This window comes from Myodes glareolus, chromosome 10, assembly GCF_982192425.1.
Source record: "Myodes glareolus chromosome 10, mMyoGla1.1, whole genome shotgun sequence".
In the NCBI taxonomy this organism is placed as follows: domain Eukaryota; kingdom Metazoa; phylum Chordata; class Mammalia; order Rodentia; family Cricetidae; genus Myodes; species Myodes glareolus.
The window spans coordinates 1,530,938-1,547,254 of record NC_142035.1 but is presented as its reverse complement, the minus strand read 5'-3'; the positions used below and the strand labels follow the sequence as shown (position 1 = coordinate 1,547,254).

The 16,317-nt window shown below is 54.1% G+C and overlaps 1 protein-coding gene across 3 annotated transcripts; it reads right to left on the bottom strand.

The window, feature by feature from the left end:
- Window positions 1–285: 285 nt before the first annotated feature.
- Window positions 286–16,062, bottom strand: Gata5 (GATA binding protein 5). 3 transcript variants are annotated; one of them, XM_048441295.3, is made up of 9 exons: window positions 15,898–16,061; window positions 11,688–11,835; window positions 10,899–11,015; window positions 9,119–9,687; window positions 7,510–7,685; window positions 3,457–3,582; window positions 2,923–3,010; window positions 2,518–2,642; window positions 286–2,205 (listed from the first exon to the last, which is right to left on the bottom strand). In XM_048441295.3, exons 4-9 carry the CDS (start codon window positions 9,660–9,662, stop codon window positions 2,050–2,052), a joined length of 1,215 nt encoding a protein of 404 aa, XP_048297252.1. In that variant the 5' UTR covers window positions 9,663–9,687; window positions 10,899–11,015; window positions 11,688–11,835; window positions 15,898–16,061; the 3' UTR covers window positions 286–2,049. The 3 variants fall into 3 exon arrangements, with proteins under 3 accessions (XP_048297252.1, XP_085553018.1, XP_087767037.1); XM_085696892.2 differs by lacking the exon at window positions 10,899–11,015 and having other exon boundaries at window positions 15,898–16,062; XM_087910911.1 differs by lacking the exons at window positions 10,899–11,015; window positions 11,688–11,835; window positions 15,898–16,061 and having other exon boundaries at window positions 9,119–10,890.
- Between the last annotated feature and the right edge of the window lie 255 nt (window positions 16,063–16,317).

The window sequence follows — 16,317 nt, the reverse complement described above, 5'->3', positions numbered from 1 at the left end:
AGAAAACTTAAATTTAGCAGCAGTGACCATGCCCAGTGGTGGAGCCCATGGCCTTCTTCACTCCAGCCTTAGTTAAGAAGCTGAAAAAGGGACCTGGAGAGATGGCTCCGTGGTTAAGAGCACTTGTTGCTCTTTCGGAGGATCCTGGTTCAGTTCTCACCATCCACATGAGGACTTTCTAAGATACCTGCCTCACCAGGGATGCATGTGTTAGACATACAGACGCGCAGGCAGAACACTCATACAGATAAGATAAATAAATTAAAAAGGAGAGAGAGCCAGGCAGTGATGGTACACACCTTTAATCCCAGCACTCAAGAGGCAGAAGCAGACAGATCTCTGTGAGTTCGAGGCCAACCTGGTCTACAGAGTGAGTTCCAGGATAGCCAGAATGACATAGTGTGAGCCTGTCTCAAAAACAAACAAAAGCAAAATAAACAACAACAAACCAAAACCAACCAAAAAAGAAAGAAAGAAAGAAAGAAAGGAAGAAAGGAAGAAAAAAAGAGAAGTGAGAAGTGGGAGGGCTCTCTTATGCTGGGCCCGCCTCTCTCCTGGGTTCCCTTTTGTCTCTCACTGTGGATCTCTCCAGGAGCCTGACTGGTTGGTGAGTGCCTGGTGCCCCTATCACCTTTGGGGTCTCCCAGTGACCACAGTAGCTAGATGGATGCATGAGTTACAGATGTAATCATAGTCACCTCTCGTATCACAGAAGGGGAAACCGAGGCTTGGGCAAAAGGGACTCCCAGAAACAGGACTGCAGTGAGAACCCTGTTCAGAGACCCTGCGCAGGTGCTGTGGTCTGGTCTGTGTCTGTGCACACTTGAGTGTGCGTGCTTGGAGGTATTCACACGGTGTCTGTCTCTAACCCCTCCCTCCCCTACCCCAGTCTCTGGGTCGTGATAACAGACATCAAGGAAGCTGACAGTTGTGGATGGCTAGGTATGCTTACTTGGAGCCAGTGCCAGAAGCATGTCTTGCCCTTGGCCCAGTGATATCTGCAGAGGCTGCAGGCTACTTCCCGCTGCTTTCCTTCTAACTGGGACTCACTGCCTCTGCCTCAAGCTGAACTGGGAAGGATCAAAGATCCACACTGGAGACAGGATGAGGCAGTCTTCATGGCTAGGTGACCCCTTAACTCCTCTACCTCCTGGTTCCCTCACCTGGAGGTGAAACCTTGAAAAGTGATGAGACTTGTGGGGGTGTGGCCTACAGAGCACCCTCTTCCTCTCGCTGCTGCTCCGGGGCTCTAGAACTGATCTGCACTCTTGTGCACAGTCACAGCCCGTGGGCATGACTTGGTATGAAGAGGGTGCTGCAAAGGGCTGTGTTACCAACTGCTGGGCTGATAGCGGAGCCCAGTCACGAGGCCACAAGTCACCCAGTTCCAACAGTGTCTCTGTATGAATCTGCCCACCAGCAAAAGCCTTTGTACACAGATGGCCAGGACAAGGCCTTTTCTGCCCTATCTGGAAACAGGCATACAAATAAATACAAAAGTCTGTGATGATGGCCAGAGAGACGGATTTGCCTTGGGGTGGTGCCGCGGTGCAGTGTTCAACCTGCACACTGGCCTCCGACAGTCCTGCACTCCTCAGTCAGCCTCGCAGAGACAAATACGGGGAGTTAAGAATGTGAGACCCTAGAGGCCTTGTGTTGGGTCCCCTCCTTCTTACTGCCTGCCTGGACTCTGTTTGTTTCCCTTGGATCAGATTTTACTGTGGGATGCTGTGAACCTTTGCCAGCTGCTGCAAACTGTTGAGCGTTGGTGGCATTCAAGTTGTTGGTGGGTATCTCCAGTCATCTCGTCTACAGAGGGGCCCGTGAGGGGTCTGGGGGAGCCTTCAAACCTTCTTCACCCACCAGCCTTCTTCTTCCTCTGGGATGTCAGCGCAAAAAGCTCCCCACCGCAGTGGCGAGGGACCCGTGGGAGCTGCTGGCTCCAGAAGCTAACCTTCATTCCTGGGGCCCCTTTGTCTCTGCTATGCTCTAGGAGCCAGATTTGCAGGCTGTTCCTGGGATCCACCGTGGTGACAGCCTCCTGAGTACCTAGGCCAAAGCCAGGGCACACCAGGCCTCCTGACGCAGGACCCCACTGAGGCCAGCCTGGGGGCTCAGGGACGAGGAGGTGAAGGCAAAGTCTTCAGGTTCAAACTTGAACTCCAAATGACTAGGGGCCAGGGATTCATCCACTGAGCTGGAAGCCTGCAGACAGGATGGGGTGAGTGAGTATAGAGGAATGTACCACCTCTCTGGAGCTGGGAGTCATGCCATAGCGATTTGCCCCAAACGCCCAGCCTAGAAGGAGTGGAAAGGCCCCTGAGGAGCACTGACTAGTAAGACCTTCAGGGCTCTGGATCATGGCACACACAGATCAGGGGAACAATGCCACCACATTGGTGGTTGAGGGCTGTGTGCTCAGTGAAGCTCTGGGAGCAATCCTGGGGGCAAGAACCAAGGTTCTCCAGGGAAGTGTGGGGACCTGTCTCTTGCACTCCCCTGCCTCATCCCTCTTACCTGGGAGGTGATAGTGGGCCCAGGACACACTGGAGATGCCAGACTGGGCTCTGCCTTCAGATTGGTGGCTGAGGCCTCAGTGTTGAGGATAGTGGGAGAAGAGGCTGTGGTGTTTGCTGTGGATCCTGGAAAGGAAGACCGGGGACATTTACAGAAGGTGTCAGATCTGGCTGTATTTCCTGCCATGTGGCCAGTTCTCCTATCCTTGTCCAGAGGAGACTTCTTAAAGTCACCCAGCACCGAAAGATAGAGGGTCAGGCATGGCTTTGTCTAGCCTACTTCTGTCCCATGCTTTGGCCAGCTCACATCATGTGCCCCTTTCCCATCAATCTGAAGGACACCCATCAGGGGCAGGGTTAGAGTGAGATTCAGAGGCCTGAGAGCGTCCCCCCTCTCCCTTCACACCTGAGGAGCCCTTGATCTTGGCAGGGTTCTTTGGCTTCCGTTTTCTTGTCTGGATGCTCTCCTTTTTCATGGCTAGTGGCCGTGGCACCTGGCAGGGACAGCAAGGTAGGTGACTGCTCCTCATCCCTGACCACCCCTGGACCCTTGCACAGTCACCTTCCTGTCCCCCTTGGGGAGCCACTCCCCTCCCCAGATGCTGGGCTGACCTGCAGGCACAGGCCTGTCGGGTCAGCCACCCTTGGATGTCCATTCCATCTGCTTGAGAGCCAAGATGCAGGGCTGGAGAGTATGGAGGGCAAGATTTGGGTGTCCAGCAACCATTCTAGGCTGAAAAGCCCCTGGGAGCTCCACAAGCCTCCGTGGGCAGGACTGCAGAGTGGGCGTGGAGGCAACAGCTTCGCCTTCCAGAGAAGCGGGTATGTGGAAAGACCACACAGGTTTAACACTCTCAGGGGCCGAGGGCGGTCCCGTGCAGCTGAGGTGGAGGGACAACCACGTGTGTCTGGATAGAGGTAGTTACTCCCTGCCACTCACCCCATGGAGCTTCATGTAGAGGCCGCAGGCATTGCACACAGGCTCGCCCTCTGCGTTGCGCCTCCAGAGGGTGGTGGTGGCGGTGTGGCAGTTGGAGCAGCAGAGGCCGGATCGACGGGACGAGGACTGTAGGGTAAGTGAGCTGGAGTGAGCCAGGAATTGGGGGAACAGAACTGACTTGGGGGTCTGAGTTCTTGACAGTAAATGACAATGAAGAATGAATAGAAGCTCACTAGACTCAGCAGTTACCAGTTGCCAGGTCAGGGACTGTTCTGGTTTAGTGAGACATTTGGGTGTGGTATGGCTTGAGGCTTGCCATAGGCCTATCTGGCAGGAAATGATGTCCCACAAAGCTTTGACTCATTGGCCTTCTGGTCCCAAGACCAGGCCCTTCACCTCTGGGCATTTCCCATCATTGAGATGTAACAGTTCTTTCAGGGTCTGGTGGTTGTGTTCTGAGGCCATGAGTGGTACAAGGTGTGGTGTAGCAATACAGCCATTGATTATTGTCTAAGCTAGCCAGGGTGACCTAAATCCAGCGTCTCTGTTGGGGATTGGTGCCCTCAAGGTCACAGACTCCTCCAGAGGTCAGGATCAAGGGTTAACTCTCAGGATGCTGCTGGTCCCCTTGCACACCTGTCTCCTAAGCTCAGAGCACACACTGGGACCCCTCCGCAGCTTCCCCAGTATTCGCAGGATGCTGAGGAGACAGTGTAGGGTCCTATGTGTCATGGCACCCTGGCTGTGCTCAGTGTCTACAATCTCTTGATACTGGGCTGTGTGGAGCCTTTTAGCTATCTGTTACATTCTACCACACCTCCCAGCATGCTATCCCTAACTTACACCCTTGAATCCTACCAGGGACCCCTGACTGACCTGCGTTTGGGGAACTTGGGCCCTGAGCCAGAGGGCAAGCCAGGCACAGGAATCTGGGCCTAACTGAAGAAATTGGTGTGGGGCAAGGAATGAGTTCCTGGTACTGTGTCTGGGGAGTCATCACAGAGGGCCCAACCACACAATGTCTCTAAGTTGCCTGAGATCGGTACTTTTCCTGCTACATGGTTCACAGTTCAGTGTATGATAGAATCTTGTCCCTATTACGGAAAGAAAACTTTATTCTAAGAGGCCCCAGGTACCCGGACCTTGAGTTCTCCTTAAATTCCACAGTCCAACCTTGCTGTGATACTTTCTATTCCAGCTACTGGCACCAGACTGCACTGTTTTGTCCCCGCTTTGGTCCTGCCCTGGAATAGCACCTCTGACCCCTCCCCAACCCTCCCCTTTATGGTTCAGGGCTTCAGCTTCAACTACAGTTCTAGAACATCAGCCAAGAGGGACAGTGAGAATTTTGCATAGATGCATCTCCTGCAGTACTTGGAATATGATTAGTAAGATATTTGTGTTTATAATGAAAGTCACACTTAACTAGGTGCCTGGAATTTTACAGTTCTCAGTTCCTGCTGAATCTTCAGACCTAGGGAAGCCCTGGCCTGTGTTCTCTCTTCTTCCATGAACCACAACTAGGAGCTGTGGGTACCTTCTGAGACACAGTGGACGAGAAGCAAAACCGAGAGTCCCGTGGCAGACTATACACAAGAAGAAAGGTGCACAGACTCATCCCCACACAGAAGCGCAAGAGAAAACTCTGGAAACCACATTGGAATCTTTTCGCTGCGATTACGTTTTACGTTTACAAACTAAGAACACAGGAGAACACAATGGCCCAAGAAGTCATTGCCTTTTCCTGAGCTGTCACCAGCTGCCAATCATTGCACAGAAGGGAAATGGAAGCTCAGACGTGTCCGGGGACCACAGGAAATCGAGGAGCCAGGTGGACAGAGCCTTCTCTCTCCATTGAGCACTTAGGCACATGCCCATTTGCCACACCCCAATGGGGCCCCCAAGCCTCTCCTGGCTGCACTTCATCTCTCTTTTGCCTGTTCCTCTCTCTCTCTCTCTCTCTCTCTCTCTCTCTCTCTCTCTCTCTCTCTCTCTCTTTCTCTCTCTCTCTTTTAACTTAACCTTATTTTATAAACTTTGGTCTGATGGTGTCAGATCTCCTGGAACTGGAGCTACAGACAGTTGTGAGCTGCTTCTTTTTTTTAATTCCAGTGCATGCTGGGAATTAAACCTGGGTCCTCTGGAAGAGCAGCCAGTGCTCCTGAGCCACCTCTCCAGCCCTTGCCTGTTCTCTTTGAGAGAACTTCATCTCCAACGACGGCCCTTCTGAATGGAGAGCGGCACCGAGTGCCGGCCTCCACGCCCTGGGGCCTCCAGAGTGCCAAGGTGGACACTCAGGGAAGGTGACTGGAGCCCTGCTTGGAGGGCAAGTCATTTTCAGGAAAGAGTTTTGGGAAACGAAAGCTGCAGTAAGGAGCGTTGCAGAGTGGCTTCCTTGGAGCCCGGAGCCCAGTTACCCAAGGCTGGCTGGGTGCAGAGCCTACTGGAGCCAAGTTGGGGATAGGCCAAGGCTGGAAACGCCTTTTGTTTCAAGTGGATCTACTGAGGGAAAACTGAGGGGAGAAGAGTACATTTGGGGGGCAGGGAACCCACCCATCTACCCCAGAGCAGACCAGGGACCCTTGCCTGATTCTTCTTTGTTTATCACTGTGACTGGGTGCCCAGTTCAGAACCTGGCATGGAGGAGAGTGGGCAGACTCAAGGGACAGGATAGATCTGCCGCCTGGAAAGACTGTATCCCAGCCTAGGATACAGTCTTCCACACCTGGGCCATGTTTCTATCTTGTTATCTATGGCTTCCACATTAGAGAATGTCATGGAGACCAGGCTGGGAAGCGCTCATGCAGCGGGGTTCCATTATAAGGCAGATCACTGAAGGAAGGGACCAGAGGGCACAGTAGCCTCTGGAGTGGTCCTTCAGGTGGCAAGAGGCAAAATATTGGGCAGAATGGGCCTACAGATCCCCAAATCCCAGAGAAGCCCCTTCTTACATCCTACCTGCCTTCTGAAGCTCATAACATTGTCTCCATCTTAGGGCCTCACATTCCCATAACACAGAATCTACAGAGCTACAACCCTATGTCAGTGCATTCAGGAAGCCATGTTCAGCACACCTGTCAGGTAGGACTAGGGCAGCCAGGCCCCAGACCTGGCCTGATACGGACATGGAACCCTTCTGAAACCTGGAGGGTAAGAAGCACCTCCCAGATGGAGATGTTGACTCTCATCTGGGGTTTACACCTTTAGACAGGAGGACCTGGTACTCAGGAGCAGTCTTGCCCAGGTCTGAGACCCGTGAACCCCCTGTACCCTCCATAGCAAGAACGTTAGGTAATCTGCCAACACCAACCCAGCCGCGTATTTAAACCTGAACTTGAAGGACTGCTGTGAGAAGGTGGAATAAAGCTACTTCCTGCCTTAGCCGCCCCTGGCAGCCCAAGTCTGACCTTCATTTCTAACCAACAGCTACACGGTCACGGACCGGAAAGAACCAAAAGTGAAAACAAGACTTATAGCCGGCGAGATTGGCAAAAGGCAGAGGCCTGGTTTCCTAGGGACCCCAACCCAGAGATTCTCTCGTGTAGTAGGTTCTCGACACCACCGTCAGCGGACCAGCACTCCTTCCCTCAACCCCAGTTGAACCACCCACCATTACCACTAACACAGTCCCACGGCAGCACTGAGCCCCCGGGGTCCCGCAGAAACTGTGGCTTATCTACCCAGGGCAGACCTCACTCTCAAACACGATCCCAGGACATCCTGTGCCCATGTAGCAAGCAACTTCGAAACACACCTTATTCTGCCAAGTGCCGGGTAACCTGCCGATACCGCAGTGGGTTTTAAGATCTGAGCCAGGTCCTCACCAGGAGTCCTTGCCTGGATCCTGATGGGTTCCTGGATATTTTCAAACCTCAGGAAGAGCTGAGTTTCCCTGGCCCAACCAGGAGCCCCGGGCAGCTCCCAGGGCCCTGTCCTTCAATCCCTAGCCCATCCTTCAGAAACCCAGCGGCTGATGAGCGTGCAGGAACCAGCCATTCCCTTCATCCGCTTGGTAGCGCTAACCCTGGTCCTCTCTCTCTCTGCCACACTCACCAGACGCTTCTGGGGCCTCACCAGCGGCCGGTTGACCCCGTTCATCTTGTGGTAGAGGCCGCAGGCGTTGCACAGGTAGTGCCCGGTGCCGTCCCGGCGCCACAGTGGTGTAGACAAGGCTCCACAGTTGACACACTCCCGGCCCTCACCGGGAAACTCCTCCAAGAAGTCAGGTACTGTGGGGACAAGAAACTTGTGGGCTGGGGCCTCTGCCCCTCCGGAGAACCCGAGGGCTTCTGCTGGGCTCTGCTCTATTTTTATAGTGTTTTATACTTAACTCATTAAAAGGGTGATTTGTTTATATACTTAGTCTTATTTAGTTTTCAGTGAAATTTGTTAGAGCTGCTTTTATAAGGCAGAAATAAAAATAAACCAAACTTTAAGGTAGATACCCGAGATGGCCCGTTTCTTAAGGGTCCACATCAGTCTTTATATTTCTAATAAGCACTGGAAGCAGATGTGTCTACACAGACAGAAGGAAGTGGATGGCAGAGCCTTATTTCCTCCTCCCGTCCCACTTGAGGGTCTCCCATAAGTGTGCGGGGGGGGGCCTCAAGGGGGAGTGGACTGGGAGACAGAGACCTGGGGTTCTATAGGTGCTGATGGCTTTGCTGTCAGCTTTGTTGTGGGGTCAGTCACTGTCCTCCCTCAAGAGGCAAGACCATAGGGGCGTCAGGGAATCCTGGTTCAGCTCCAGGTCTACCAAGGAACCACAGCCATGCAAGCAGGGGGACACTGGCTGGGGGCAGGGTGGGATCAATCATCTCCTGGCTGGAGGTGGGTACCAGGCACAGGGGTCGCCCTTGTCTAACTAAGTGCGCTAGATTGACTTGGGCCAAGAGGGGCCTATGAATCAGGGGGCAGGCTTCCCAGTTCTTGGAGGGATGGCCTAGGGGAGGCCCCGAGGCTGCTAAGCAGAGGTCAGCTCTCTTTGCTCTGCCTGTGCCTCAAAAAATACTCAGAAACCCAGAGAAGCAATTCTCAACTCAACAGCCTTGGGATCTAATCTAATCTCATTTTTGTTCTGGGAGGTGTGGAAATCTCAAGCTGGAATGCCAGTGTTGCAGAACGAGACGGCTGTGGTGATAATCAGTATTTTTTTCTCAAATAATCAGTATTTTGAACTTTATAAAACTCATTTTAGCCTGGCATAATGCTGCCTGCCTGTAAGCGTGGCACTTAGGAAGGTTGAAGGAGGACTGCTGTTAAATTTGAAGCTACTTAATAAGACCTTGTCTTAAAACCAAAAATTATCTTCAAAACTTTCAAGAAAAGTTTAGAATGGACTTTCCAAATTGACATATTCCAGAACGCTATTTTGGGGTTTGGTCGGGTGAAAAGCAGAAATATATTATTTTCTTGCTATTATACTGAAAAAAAGAATTCTGGATCGAGTGATTTTCATCTCACTGCGTTCCAAACAGGTTCTTGTATCTTGGCAATTTTAGGAGGGACTCTTGTGGGGTCGGATCAGGCGAGTGAGTCCTGACTGCAGAAAAAAGCATTTCGGCTTTTCGCACGCATAGCATTTCGTAGCGAGCGGGTTTATCGCTGCGCGCGCGTTAATATTAGAACCACGTCCTCTGGGCAGCCCCAGACCGGTACTCACCGAAAGTGGCCCTGTGGCCAGGGAGGCCGCTAGGGCGGCCCTGCAGACTGTGCAGGATGCTACCATCGAAGGGTCCGGAGGTCCACGAAGGGGCTACGTCGGGAGTCACGTATGCCGGGTAGGTTGTGGGATACGAGGTGCCCATGGGTCTCCCGAGCGGGGTCGGGTACTGTTCGCGAGCCAGCAGCGAGCCTTGAAAGGCGCTGCTGTCCCGGGCCCCCGCACTGCCGCCGCTGCCCGACCCCGGGGGGCTGTGTGCGAAGGGGAAGGTGGTGGCTCCCTGTGGGTGGGCGGCTGCCGGGTGTGGGTTTCCAGAGCCGAAGGCTGAGGAGTCAGCGGCAGCTGCCTGAGTCCAGCTAGAGTGTGCGGCAAGCGCGGGAGGCTGCGAGCCCGGCTCACACGCAGGCAGGTAGGGCAGCATGGAGGGCACACGCGTGGGTGCCACAAACACCGGGGCGCCGGCTCCCGAAGCATGCAGAAAGGCTCCCGAGTCGGTGTAGGTGGCCTGACCAGAGGTCTGGGCCAGCGCCAAGCTCTGATACATTTTTCTCACCCGGCAAGAGCTTGACCTGCAGAGAAGAAAGACAGGCGTCGAGGGCAAGAGTCACTGTATTCGCTACATCAGCTCTCACGCTCGCCCTGGGGCAGGTGCTGCTGCTTGGCTTGCAAACTCCTCTTTTCCGAGTCAGTTCACCGGGGCAGGTCCGAGTTTCCTCCGGGTGGAACGACCGAGTTAGAAGAGGTGCAGAGCCCCAGAAACGAGGTCCTTGCCACGCGTGGAGAGATCACCAGCCAAATTCCTCACCCGTGGGGTAGGAAAGCGCGGCTCTGACCGAGGACCCGTAACCGGCGGTTTGTAGACTGGGTCTCCAGTCGGAGCCGCTCCGTAGGGAATCCCGGGAGCTCCGGCCGCCCCGCCTCCACCGGGCCGCCCCTTCCCTCTCGGAGTCGGTCCCTCCCTCCCCTTAGGGTCAGCGCCAGGGCTCCGGCCTCAGTGCCACGTGACCCAAACTGACTCCGCTTGTCCGACTCTGGGACCACAACGCACCCTCGTCCCCTCAGCTGAGCGCTAACGAAGCAAGCGGTGCGAGGAGGCGAGCGCGCTCAGGGTCCTGGGACAGCAGCAGCTCTGAGGTCTTTGTTGCTGTGATCACAGGTCCCAGCCCTCGCTCCAGCCCCAGGCTGGTTTAGAGGCCAGTTCCACGTCCTGTGGTTGAGTCGATGATCCAGGCCCCACTGAACCCATGGTGCTGGAACCATGTTGGCCCGCACCAGAGAACCCTATTTTCCCAAACCTACATGGGGATCTAGCTTCCACGGGGACCGCAGGGCTCAGGCCTCTGTTCTCTTTCTGGGTATTTTGTTCACCATCAATTACCCGAAGTCCACCAGGAACTGCACAGTGGGCTTAGTTATTTGAACAAGCAGAACCCCTGGGAAGCGAACCCTGAGTGGAGCATTGAAGTTCCTAAGGCCACAACCGTTTCGACTGCTAGACTCAAAGTCCTGCGACTCTCAACCTGGCAAGAGTCTCTTTCAGATGCTGGAAACACAGGCCTTCAGACCTTCCCGGGAGACTGGTGCCCAGAGCGTCCAGCTCAGTTTTGTTGTGACTTCTGTGCCCTGGCTGACCCAGCGTGCCAGATGGAGGGAGATCACTCAGAAAGAGCAGCAACCCTGGAGGGCCCGAAGATGGCAGCGAATGTTTCTCACTTGCTCACTCGGGTCCAGGGGTGCTGCAGGCAGGAGCTCCTAAAATAAGGGAAGCACCTTGACTAACCTTGGGGCGGTGTCCACCGCGGGCTGACTGTTCAGCGAGGGAATAGTTCTTAGAAAACTGAGCGATGCCCGCACACTGGTATCCACACACTCTGCTCTCCTTCAACATGCGGGGATTCTAGGTAGGAGTCAAGAGTGGACGTGAAGAGGGGCACCCTGGGCCTGGGGATGGTACAGACTGTCCTGATCTAGGCTCTAGAGTCTGAGCCCTGGAAGTTCAGAGTTGAAGCTGGGGCTGTTGGTTCCTCGGAAGGGGAGTTACTTAGCGTTTCCTGCTCCAAGGCACCTCCCACTGCATTCTCCTGACTTCTCTTCCTCCCTCTTTGAGGTGGAGACTGGGCCAGGGTTCCAGCCCTGACTTCACGGCACTCCTTCCTATGGCACACAATACTTGGATCGCCAGGCTTCACAAAACAACACTGCACCCTCTCTTGGAGAATGTTTACGCAAAATGGGAGATTTCCCCCTGTCCTCCACCAAGCTCGGGAATGAAAAGTGACATTCTGGGGACTGAGTCCTCTTCTCCCCAGAATCAGCAGCAGACCTAGGGTCCTGTGGGGGTGGACCTAGAGGGACTTGGGCTTTCTGCTTGGGATAAACTCAGTAAAGTCCCTGAGGGGGAAATAACCACACGACCTGGGCTGGGTTTTGTCCTATGATAATATATTTAATTGTTACCTCAGTCTTAAGGAGGCAGACAAAGTTATTCCTCTTTACAGAGGAAGAAAGCACAGAATAGCTGGTAATTCAGAGCTGATTCAGACAAAGGAGGGATTTCAAATATACTTACAGAAGGAGTCCTGGCCTCTATAGATATGGAGAAGAGGAGCAGATCCACCCGGACAGGCTCCTTGGAGGTTAGGCCTCACGACGGGCAGTCTAGTGGGTGCCTGGGTCTTTGGCCACCTGGTACTGTCTGGACAGGGAAGCAGGCTCATCTGTTCACAGAGATAGAACAGGAATGGCTGTGGGGTGTCCTTTGCCCAGATCAGGTTGCCCTGCAGTGATGGGGCACTGGCTATGACAGGATTTAACCCCTTTACAGGATCCTTATGCTTGAGCCAGAGAGGGAGGAGTCTCAAACCACAAGTCCTCTTGGCTCTGCCTCATCCTTCCCCAGAGGTTACCTTTGATGCCATGTTCTGCTTACTAGGAGGGAGCCAACCCCTGAGCCACTGGGCCTGTGCTTGCTTCTTACCCACATGATTTCTCATCACAACTCCCCCAGCCCCCGGAAGAGCCCTTGTTTTCTCAAGGCCCACCTCACTCCCTGTGGCTCATTGGTACATTTCACTCACGGATTGTTATAGGTTCCTTCTCCGCGGACACTGAGTCCCACGGTCAGTTTTGAGGAAGGCAGGATAGAGAGACCATGGACAGGGGGCTCAGCTTTGTTGTGGCAAGACTCCACAGCACTGGCTCGCTGTTTTCCTTCCTGTGATCATGCTTGCCTCTCATGGTGACTTCAGGGAGGGATCGATTGGATCGTACCCTCAATAGGCTCCAGGTAGAGGCTGATGAACACTGGCCAGGTGGGTGGATGAACAGGTCCCGCCCAGGGTGCCAAACAGTAGGCCAGGTAGGCAGGTGGGAGATTCTGCCTTGTCTAACTATGGCGACCCTCAGCCCGCTCCTCGGGCTTCCCAGGCCTAACAGGCGGACCCGACCCAGCTAGGTAAGGAGAAAGGAGGCAGCTCTGAGTTAAGGACCCTGGGCCCTGTTCTCTAGATAGATGAGGGGTTGGCTGGTTAGTTCTCCGGGGACAAAACAGAGCTGAATTCCACCATCCTGGGGTTAGCAGGACTGCGGGCATTGTGATCACCAGGGCCTGAGTGGCCAAGCTGGGGGATGGGGAGGGGGACCTCCTGCCAGGCTGACAGGATCTGGGTTTCATTTCCAGCTGTCACTTACCCAGCCGTCCACCCCCTCCCCACGTCAGAGCTTGGGAACTCTTAGCGCAGACACATTTATCGAAGGAAAAGAAAACGGTCCTATTGTTCAGGGGGATAAGGGGGCGTCAGGGACTCTAGACTGACTCCCTAGAGGGATCTTAGGCGCCTGTGGCTTGCTTCACACTCCCGGGCTGTGTTTGCTCCTGCAGGAGCGTTGCCCCTGCAGTGGGAATGGTCTGGGCCTGGGAACCTTTTGGTCGCTGCCTCTAGGTGGAGCCCCATGTGCACACACCTTGTCTGTAGTCACTGGGGTGCTGCTTGTGGCCACTGGGCTTTGAGGGCAGACAGAAGTGGCTTTAGTCCAACCTGGGGGAGGGAAGTAACTCCAAAGAGCAGGGTTGGCTAGGTGTGGGGTTGGGACTGGACTGCTTCCATCCTCCCCCCCCCCCCCCATTTCCCTCCTCTGTGGGCACCATACTCTTGTCCTCCTTTGTAAGATCTCCCGGGAACTGTGAGAAGGCCTAGAGATCTTCCTTTACTTCCGATGGTAGCCTGGGGGCTCAGGGAGGTTCAGGGCTATACTTTCAGTAAGTACTATTGCCCGGCTCCTAGGGTGAGGAAAGCTAGCTACCTACTTTCTTCAGCTCCTCAACTCCTCTTTCTTTGTCTCCTCAGTGGGGCAGTGTGGCTCACTGTTGACCCCACTAGGCCCCAGTCTCAGGAACTCAGCACCCTCTGGGCCTACAGAGAAGGATTCTGGGCCTACAGAGAAGGATTCTGGGCCTACAGAGAAGGATTCTGGGCCTACAGAGAAGGATTCTGGGCCTACAGAGAAGGATTCTAGGGCTCCTTCAAGGACTGCAGAACTGGTTGAGACAAGGGAGGGCTGAGAGGTGTGGTTGAGAACTGGGAGGAGGAGAGGAGCCTGGGGTGCTGAATCTGGAGCTTCTAGATTTGCTGTGTCTGGGGACGCAGGCTGTGTTCCCCTTGCAGGTGTGTTTACGCTCAGCCCCTAGTGACCGTCTTGGATCCCTGCCCTCAGAAGTGGACTTAAGCCACTTCTGTCTGGCCCTTAGGTCAGAGCCATCCATCTGCACCCAGTGCTGAAACGAAGGAACCTTCAGAGCAAGGGTCATCCGCAGTGTCCCTTCTCTGTCTGGGTCCCTCCAAGCCCACAGACACTTTTGTCACAGGGACCCCAAGACATTTCCTGAGTGCTCTTTCTTACATGCCTGTCCTCACAGGGACTTGCCTCGTTTGAACTCTTTAAGCATTCCAGTGAGGCGGGCAGTTTTCCTGCCTCCTTTCCAGGTGAGAAAGCTGAGACTGGACATGACAGTCCCAGGGATACAACCAGGCAGAGGCAGCATTTGAACCCAGGGCCAGCATTCCTTGGTCCTCGCTCTGCTCCACAGTCACCGCTGGCCCCTGCTGCTCACCTATTCCACGGGTGCTGGACCCATTGGGCTGAGTGAGCTCCCTGTCTGTTTAAGGAGCCTGCAGCCCTGAGTGGCCCATGGACCGAGTGGGAGGGCTCCATTGCCTCTGGCAGTGATTGTCAGCTCCCGCAAACGGAAACATGGCCTTGTAAGCATCTGGCACTGCAGATGAGCCAGCTGGGGAAAGACAGGAGCAGGAGTGAAGGCGGATTTCAGGGACACAGTATTTCAAAATTTCCTATATTTTAGGATGTTACTAAATCCGCCTTCAAAGCCCTTCCCGACACTGCTCAGCCTTCACTGTGGCAGACTGCCGCACCAGACCGCGAGACAACCTCAAGGTGAGTTTGTATTTGGATGGATGTCCCTCTAAACTGAAGAAGCAGTAAATGTGCGGTTACAGGACAGGCTTTGAGACAAGCCTTCCAGGGATGGAGGGAAGAGCGGGCGGGTAGGCCTGTCACATTCCTGGAGAGGCGTTCCCTGAGCTGAACTGAGGACGAACAAGGCTGCTGGACTCCCGGCTCTCAGTTGAAAATTAGCTCCCAGAGAGTGACCTCACCCTGGACACCTGATGACCAGGTTGGGGAGAAGTGAGTCACCAACCAGCCTGACAATGATGCTGCCCTGCTGGGTGAATCTTTGTCCCTGACTGAAGTAGTGTTAGGGACGCCAGGCATTATGGCTCACACCTTTAATCCCAGCATTTGAGAGGCAGAGGCAGGCAGATCTTTGAGTCTGAGGCCAGCCTGGGCTACAGAGAGAGCTTCAGGACAGCTAGGGCTACACAGGGAAACCTTGTCCTGAAAAATCAAAATAAGTAAGTAAAAAGGTGGGAGGCAGTTTGGCGTCTGTGCGGTGGGCTCTAGCTGGGCTGAGAAAGATTGAAAATGAAAACTTCCACTTAAGCTGAGGGATTGTGAGATTCCACTCTAGAAAACCTAAACACCTATAATCCTAGCACGTAGGAAGTAGAGGCAGGAGGATTAGGAGTTCAAAGCTAGTCTGGACGGCTTGAGACGGTCTCAAAAACTCAAACAACAAACATAAACTATCAAAAGTAAGCCGGACCCCGTCCCATGAGAGTCCACTCATTCATTCAGTAACCTCCCCTCAGCAGACAAATATTCCGTGTATGTGGAAGGTTATTCTCAGGCTGAGCTGGGGTACGGGGGAGGGGACCGCAGGCTCCACCCCAGGCATCTTGCATCTTGTCACGATGAAGAAATTGGTATGAGGTGAATGAGAAGACTTTTGGTGGTTTGGACTGGGAACAAGGCATAGCACTCTTCTGGAGTGACTTTGATACCCAAAGTCAGCTACTATTCTTGCTTTAAGAACACCACAGTTGTGAAAGACTCCTATCCTATGTTCCTACAAGAGAAGTCCCTTGGGCAGAGGTTCCAGACAGCTGAACAGCAGACTGTGAAACCTCTCTTCCAGGCTGGGTAGGAAGCCAGTTGGCTTCACCTTAACCTTCAAGGGGACCCTGAGTGAAGGGAACGCTCTCCTACCTCCTCTGTAGAGCTTTGCTGAGGCCCACAGGGGAAGCGGAGGGTTTTCACGGCTGGTTCTCAGGGTCAGCAAGTAGGGTGACCTGCAAGGGGCTGCTGCTTCCCAAGACTCTATCCTGCCCAGGTACCCACGGAAGGAAATCTGAGTGCAGTACCTTCTGAAGCGCTCGTTGCCCACCAGGTCCCTGGGTCCAGTGGGAGTGTGTCTTCCCACAACAGGTCATCTGGCCACTCTTGGAGCTTGGCAGCTAAGACAGGGGAGGGCAGTGGAAAACGGGGAGCTGGTCATGGCTGCTGGGCACTTCGGAACTATGGTGGAGAGCATTGGGAGGGCGGCACAGTAATGACTTAACGACCCTGAGGCTCATGGTGGCTGCAGAATTCTCAGAGCGGGATTGGCTAGAATTTAGGTGAGGCAAGAAATGCTGATTGGTTTGTATACTTGGGGGACTTTCCAGCCCAGGATACTCCCAAGTCAGCTCAGAACCTTGCCTGGAAGTGGGCGAGGGTTGACTTTAGGCCCTAGGTGGGAGGCATTTAGTAGGGGTTTACTGCGGGGCAGATAGAGTCTATCC